Consider the following 8,339-nt stretch of genomic DNA (forward strand, 5'->3'; position numbering starts at 1 on the left):
GATGGAGAGCTCGCTCTCGTTAGAATTAGTTAAAGATTATTCGACTACTAACTCGTGATTACTTTGCCAAAGGATTAAAATTATGATTTGTTTATTGTATTGTATTATATTATCATATTTTGTACATGAATTGTGAAGCTAGTCCGTTTTGTTGGGCTGTGAACGAGGTATTGTGGCAAGGTTATTTTAGCCGAGTTCCCCTCGCGGGCAAATTGTGTGTGCTCAGTGATACTGGGTGAGGGTGCCGGCGTTTCGACTCTAATTCAGGGAGCCCGATCTGAGCTTCCAAGAAAAAACTCCATCGTAGTTCTGAATATATCTCGTAAAGTACTCCACTAGCGGACTAATTACGGCGTAAGTGGAGTTCTAGGCTAGTTCCAGTTGCTGGTAGCGCTCTGGTACGGCTAGTTCCCGTGCCGAGCACCTTTCGTGTTGTGGGGGCTAATAAGCTCTGCACTCGAGTTTATTTGTCCGCGTTCTGGTACAGCTTCTGCGGTACCGTTCGCGCCTCACGTGTCGTGGGACTTGATACCTTCCACGCTCGGGAGTAATCGGAATTTGACAGTGTATTAGAGCTAGAATCTCTAGTCTTTGCAGCTGGTCCAGGCAAAATTGATCTTGAATCACCACTGTCAAATTCCTTTTTGCACATTAAAATGCATTCTCTACCTCAAATGATACACTATCATAGATTCCCAATCAAGGCCAATTGCATTGCAAATTTCCAATCAAGTTCTAGATGTATCAGAATATTTTAGCCAATGGCGTAAAAACACGTTTTTCAGCAGGAAAGTAGACAATCGCAATTTCCGGACTTAGGTACTTAACATAAAACCCAAACAATGATTAAATGTAACACCAGAATCGATGATAATATTTATTTAGGAACGTTAAAATTGAATAAGTACCTGGTACATATAACTATAAATAAGGCACACACAGTTCATTGAAAGTAATTGCAATTGGCGAATTTTCCTTGCCCGTAGCAAATCGGGATTAAGGAGTCTCTAAGGTCACCTAAATGAGAGCTCGTACAGGTTTATTCACGGAAACTTCCTGTTTTGTGTTCCATGCCAAGCAGCAAGATGTTGTAGGAAAAGGGCGAAAAGTATTTCACTAGAAAGGCAAAGTCATGGAGTTTTGTGTCCCGCCTAGTCAGTTGCCACATTGTATTGGACAAGTGAGCAGCGGGCGTTTGCTGTCGTGGTGTACTCTTCTAATGGTCGTTCCTTTATCACTAGAATCAACGAGCATTCCGTACTCGATACCGTATTCGTCCTTTAGGTCGAGTTCCTTGGCTCAATGTGATTTTATTATGGGTTTGCCTTAAATCAATTGTTTAGAAAGACGGTTCAAAGACACTACTTCATTTGATGAACCACATACTAAAAGCCATCGCCAACATTTCCAATATGCTTCCAACTACCCTTTATCTAATATCACAATGACAATTGTTATATTCTAATTGACAATGGGTGCCGTTATTTGTCCGATGTCAAATGACACGATTGAAATGAATGAGAGATCCGGTTAAAATTTACACGATTTTAGATCTTCTGTGAACAAATCACGAAAAATACAAGAATCGGCGACAGGCCACATCAGGCCTACTCTACAGCGCCGACATCACTATGTTATGTTATGTCATCTTTAAAACTGATACAAAAATTCAGGTAATGTATTTTTCAATAAAATTCATACTGCAATGATATCTTTACTAGTTCTTTGTAGCGAGTTTTCAAATCAGGGAGTTTCCGTAAATAACCTCGTACTTTCGGGTCCAGAACCCGCAGCTACCTGTAAATATCCTTCGAAGTCAGGAATCGGCAACAGGCCAACTTTCCTGGCTCTATCTTCAATGCTGAACACATTATTTATAATTTTTGTATAGGGCCCAACTATCCGTTCAACAATTGACACTAATATTAAATAATGTTTTTTATAGCGTCCAACTAGCCTTTTTCTAATGGACAAATCAGTTTTATTTCAGTCAAAATAATCAGATTTCAAGCTTTCATATCCTAGTTCAAGCTAAACACGTTCAATAATGAACGCATCTACAGTAATGCTATGTGAAACACTACTCTCTTTTTAACCGAGCTGCTTCTTGGCTGAAACCGAAGAATCTCTTCAAATTTCGATGCATCGAGCTGAAATGGAAATTTGGTCGTTGGAATACAATTCTATACGTCACGTATATAAACAAATTAATTACAAGTAGCAAATCCAAATAGAATATCTGTATCAAACTCAAATCCATGGCTGGAGATCTGAGATGCGGTGCACCTCTGAACCTAGCAACGTATTCCACCCAGTATACGGCTCTTTGCAGGGGACTTTCCATTTGGTCTCTCCACACCAATGAAACTTCATGAACTTTGTCTCGGTAGCTGCGGGGGATAAAATTGTTCATGTTAGCCATGTATATGTAAGACTTGACATTGTTCAAGTAAATTAAATATTGAAATTGTACACATCAGCTTAAAAATATGGTCACCAGCGGCGTTCGTGAAAAGTAAGATACTAAAATAATAGAGAGATTACAAATTCATCTGATAGATTTGACGGCGCAAAACATTATTTTGCATTCAGAAAAAAATGTATGAGAACAAATTCATAATATTGATTAAAATTTCAAGCATTTATGATGAATGTCTAAAAAACTAAACGAAATTTATCGTACAAGAAGTCATTCATTTGCACACTGATAACACATTCCACACACATTCCTCCAACAGACACATTCCAAATTTAAAATTTCATTCATAAAATATGTGCTGATTTGAAAACTTTTCCTTTATTCAATATATTTTGCAGATTGAAATCAGGAATAATATGTACATACCTGGTATTTGTTATTATTTCATGGATTGATTGATTTAGGATCTCTTCTGAAATTTTCTTCCATTCCAGTCGTATTCCCAGGCCTCTGTGATGAACCTTTTCAGCCATTTTATGATGGTCACCGTGCACAGGAATGCATATCATCGGCACTCCGTAATAGACGGCCTCTTGAACACCGTTGACACCGCAGTGGCTGATGAATAGCTTCGTGTTGGCGTGGGCTTAGAACGTAGAGTTGAACAGTTAAATTTTGTAGTGACTTGCAGATTGAAATTCTCCTTTTGAACATTATTCAATGATCATAATTGAATAACTTGTCATTTATTAATTAATTTATAAACAGTTTTCAACCCCTAATTTCGCTTTGAAAGCGTGCACTACAATTTTCAGTCAAAACTTCATATTCTACCTACGATTTACAAAAATGTATTCCAATTTTTATTAATACGGAATTTATAGTAATTTCTCACTGAATATCATGTCTAATTTTCGACAAAATAAAAACCAACATTGAAAATTGCGCAGTCGTCAATTGAAAACATATTCCATTATCTACGACGATATTTGATTATAGTTATGAATAACAATTAATTTCAGGTACAGCATGATACTTGGGTCGATGCTTTTCATAAAGTTTATTTCCAGTCCAGTTGAATTTTTCTCCTTATGAAATGGATTAGAAGTTATCCAATTGTGTAATGGCATCAATAAGTCCAGCAGCTATTTCAATCAATCGTCAGTTATGGAAAGATCGGGTTCCAAAGGCCGGATCCCTTGTGAAGTCACGAAAAGTATAAGAATCGGCAACAGGCCATTGGCCTATTTCTTCAGTGCTGACACTTCTATTCTATAATGGCATATGAAAAGGCTGTAGAATAAGCTTACCTAATAGGTCACTCTGAGGTATCCAGTCCAAGAAGTAAATATTTGTTACATTCTTAAATTCCTCTGGTTCAGCGTGATACTTCATAACGATTTTATACGGCAACTTTGAAAAGACCGAGAAGAACATCTCCTTTAATTTCTCCGGCATAGTGTTCAGACGAATGAAAGTGCCGGTGCTAAACAGGATCGTTGAAGCGTTGCCTCGAACAAAGCTTTCGATTTTCTGATGGAAAAGGATCACTTTTATTAATAAGAAAATTATCTCAAACTACGACAAATTCTTCATTATTCCGATGAAGGTAAATGCTTCTCATAGATTAAGTAATCTAATACTGCTTGGTCAAGGAAGGCAATACTTTAATTCAATATGGAAGTTGGTAAATGCGTTATTTGTGCTATAAACATGGGTAATTTGTTTTCAAATTTTCATAATTTCACATTTGTATGCAATAGCAAACAATTTGTATCGTCAGAAAACATTGCTTACAAAGTCTTTTATTCATTAGAATTTCCAGCTAGCCGATCGTTAATATATGAAATAATAACTCTGATCGCTAATTTTTATGAGACAGGAAGACATAAGTTCAGAACTAAGCTGAGTATTAATAATAAAAAAGCACGCTAAATATAGCTCGTAGGCACAAAAAGCGTTAATTGAAAACTTTTGTGATATACACAACACGGCTTGCCTGCTGAATCTCTTTGATTTTCATTTAATAAATAAATCGAACAAGTCAAGGAAGAGTACTCGTAAGTACTTGTACACATGGGGCCATACTTTCAAAACTTGCTAAGTGAACGTAAGTATTTACGCTCTATTTTCTTGTCTATGATTGGTGGATTTTCCTTGAAATGCCGTCAATGATTGGCTAATGAACTTACGATCTCTTAACTTTTTTTGAAAGTATAGGCCCGGGACAGTAGAAGAGCCCAGTAAAACATTCAAATTCTGTCACTATTTACGATGCTTTTGCCTCGTGTATAGGTACTACTGCATGACTAGGAAAGGATCCAATAACTCTTTACACGAGGCCAGTAGTAGGATAATTACTGGCATTAAGTATTTTAAATTTTTACTGGCCGCTACTATAGTGATACAATGTCCAAGCATTTGGAAGTTGTACTGGCCGCCATTATAGTGACACAATGTTTTTAGCATTTGGAAGTTTTACTGGCCGCCACTATAGTGGCACAACGTCCAAGCATCGCATGTGTAGTTAATACCTCTGGTAGAGGACGCTCGGGTCGCAGCAGCATGCCGGCGACCATGACTTGGTTGGGCAGCAGAGGAATTGGCCCGTCGAGCGAGAAGTGAGTATTTATTAGAGTGAGACTTGCATTCTTTTCCAGCTCGTACGAAGATGGCACATGAGGAAACCGCTTGGAAATCTGCACCACAACGGAAGACAGACATTAATATTGATATATCGGAATGATAAGTATACAGGACACAGGATACACATTCCCTAGGGTTAGGGTCCACCATATGCAAGATATGTACATAAATGATCGTTTTGGCTGCGCGCCAAATAATGATGTTTTGAAATTTGATTTAAATGACTTCGCATAATACAACACATTTACAACAACTTACCACTTCAGAGTCGACTTTTGACCTCACGATAATACTCCAAATAACAGCGAACGCCAGGGTCGTGAAAAGATTTCTCAAGCGGTCCAAAGCTGAGTACGGTTGCCTGTAGTCTGTTACGGAACTCGACAGAACTGCGGGACTGTGAATGTTGCCAATGTTGGCGCTATGCAGTGGATTCAACATAGTCGTACAGTAGATTATGAAGGGGCTCTCATGCAGGAATGGTGCCAAGCCCTGGAGATAAAAACTTCTGTTTGTAATATTGAAAAATATCAAATTACTTCTGTCGAAGAATTTGATAATTTTAGTGCGTGAATTTATTTGTACGAATGAACCACGTAGGGATTCAAAATTGCAAATATATAGTACAATGATCGCTAATTTCAACTTGAAAGGAAAACGGAACTATGTGGTTCAATTTATTGTTCATGCTGGTGTTAAAATAACTGCACAACCATCATTGGTTGAACAAGATTAATTAAAATTTAACGACATTAAACAATATCGTTTGACTTTCCGTTCACATACATACACACACGCACATGTACCAAAAAAAAATAAATTTTGGAACCTAGTCAATTGTCCGCTATTCAGTAACACAGTGCCACCCACGTAATTGGACATACGACATCAATTAACCTCCATCTACAGCTCAAACAGCTACAATTCGACTCAATGGTCCCAATCTAAATATCTCAACTATTCCTCAACTGAGAGTGATTTCACATGCAACGCAGCTATAAATGTAAGACTAAAATGTAAAAATTGAGTTATACAAAACATAACTTTCATGTTAACCCACTATTAAGGCCAAATGATCGACCACCATGAGGTCAAATTCTTTACGCCGTCGGTAAACATCCATAAACTCTTCGGATGCGTACGCAGATTCAAAAGCAGAAGCGATCAGATTCCTCGTGTGCTCTATGTGCTTCCAGCCATCGTCAACGGCATCAAAATATTTATACTTTTTAATGGCTTCACTGAAATCGGGGTTGTATAAATATGTGATGTTGGGATGCTGAATGGCGAGTGAGCCACCGATAACCGAGATCTGTAATGGAAAAACGGTAATTGGTACATTATCTATGAAATCAAAAATTAAAACAAATATTAGATAATAAAAGTGAAAGAGGAATTTTTTAACGTTTTGCGCTCGAATTAACGATGAAATTCGAATTTCACATCCAGCGATCAACAAAAGATCTTTAACGTGCTTGAAAGGCGGATGAATCTAGCTTACGTCTTACTGGAGTAAGGATGAATCAATAATATGATTCAGTTTACGACCTCTTTATAGTCAACGTACTTTTTACTTCTCACCAAACATTTTCATTGGTACACGGAAAAACCCGGCATAAATGAAAGTCGCGCGAACAAATTGATTCACAGGACCTATATTCTAAGATCAAACAATATTTAAACGGCCTTTTAGAAGGTGAAATTGATGGAAGATATATAATTGATATATGTGTATATATATATATATATATCCAGCAATAACCGTACAGAATTGGTAACATTACCGGGCATGGGTTGGAAACCCGGACAAAGTCGCGTCCGGTTGCGTACACTGCAATTAGTTCGTACTTAATAACCGGACGCGATAAAAATTAAAGTCCGGATAAGTGAACTTATATATATATAAGCAAAATTTTTATAAATAAGCATAGTTCGGTAAAGTGCAATTACTGTTACTATATAATATATAGTAACAATTTACCGGACTATGCTTATTTTTGGCCCAGTGACGTAAGCAAAATTGTTAAAAAAAGTAAAAAGAACTTAACCGGGCTGGACCTAACCTTAGTAGAAAGGTGTCAAGCAACGTAAATAAGGGTTTTATACACACCTAACCCTAACTCTAACCCTAACCTAACGAGGTTGGCGTTTTTTAGAATGTCCGGAAGTGTAGTTCATTTATTTTTGTGTCCGGTTTTTAAGTACAAACTAATAGCAGAGTTAATTACCGGACTCGATTTTGTCCTGTTTTGTACCCCTTGTCCGGTAATGTTACCAATTCTGTCCGGTAATTGTTCTAAATTCTTATATATTATATAATGTCGACAATAGCGCGACATTTTTGGCATATTGTGCAACAAAATGTCGCACAATTACTGTCTCGGAGTGTGCCAATGTCGCAGAATCTACCTATGATTAGTATTTGCTAATAGTGCGAGACAAAAAAAGATGAACGCTATTATGCGACATGCTAATTAACGAAAATCTCGTTATAGGTTAGGGTTAAAATTCTGGTTAGAGGTGTGAAAAATGTTTTTTCAGACACTTTTTACAATTTTACTAAGGTTAGGTCCAGCCAGGAAAGGTTCTTTTACCTAAATAACTCATTGAAAAACGTCAACTAATAATTGCCGCGGTATTACCAAGGTATATATATATAATTATAATAAATAAATGTATTATATATAATATTAATTTATAATATCTACATATATAATTTTTATAATATATTCCTTACCAGGATGCAATAATTAATTTATACCACAATAATAGCGATGTCCGATATCGCATTTTAATTTTTCCTTTTTTACAATAAAAAAATGAATTCGAAGGAAATCGGGTGAGATGCTCACAATTTGATAATTTAAGCATACTGGTAAATAACTCCTATCATAAGAGCCGAGATCACTATGTTATGTTACAAGGTCCCTGAAGGGTTACTAGAATTTGAAACAAGAACCAACACCAGGGGCCACGGCTATAAGCTAAAAAAATTGCGCTGCAACTTCTCCACGCGACAAAATTTCTTCTCGCTTCGAATCACCGACATGTGGAACAGCCTTCCCGATGACATCGTTGGCGCTCCAAGTATGAACGCGTTCAAGAACAGACTAGATAAAGCTATGGAAAAATATATGTTCAGATTTGAAATGCCTAGCTCCTTATCGAACCCGGTGGAAGTCTAGTGGCTTCTTCAAACTATCGCCAGTCATGAAAAGATCCGGTCAAATGACACGAGTTTAGATCTATGAACAAGGCACGAAATGGAAAAGAA

General features: G+C 37.1%; 1 protein-coding gene across 1 annotated transcript; it reads right to left on the reverse strand.

The window, feature by feature from the left end:
- Positions 1 to 1,735: 1,735 nt before the first annotated feature.
- Positions 1,736 to 6,856, reverse strand: LOC108681093 (UDP-glycosyltransferase UGT5-like). The gene is made up of 7 exons (XM_047884233.1): positions 6,833 to 6,856; positions 6,126 to 6,377; positions 5,324 to 5,557; positions 4,954 to 5,118; positions 3,730 to 3,952; positions 2,846 to 3,065; positions 1,736 to 2,390 (listed from the first exon to the last, which is right to left on the reverse strand). The coding sequence occupies exons 1-7, from the start codon at positions 6,854 to 6,856 to the stop codon at positions 2,081 to 2,083; spliced, it is 1,428 nt and encodes a 475-aa protein (XP_047740189.1). The 3' UTR covers positions 1,736 to 2,080.
- Positions 6,857 to 8,339: the final 1,483 nt, after the last annotated feature.

The sequence above is a fragment of the Hyalella azteca genome, unplaced genomic scaffold (assembly GCF_000764305.2).
Source record: "Hyalella azteca isolate HAZT.00-mixed unplaced genomic scaffold, Hazt_2.0.2 contig14929, whole genome shotgun sequence".
Lineage (NCBI taxonomy): Eukaryota > Metazoa > Arthropoda > Malacostraca > Amphipoda > Hyalellidae > Hyalella > Hyalella azteca.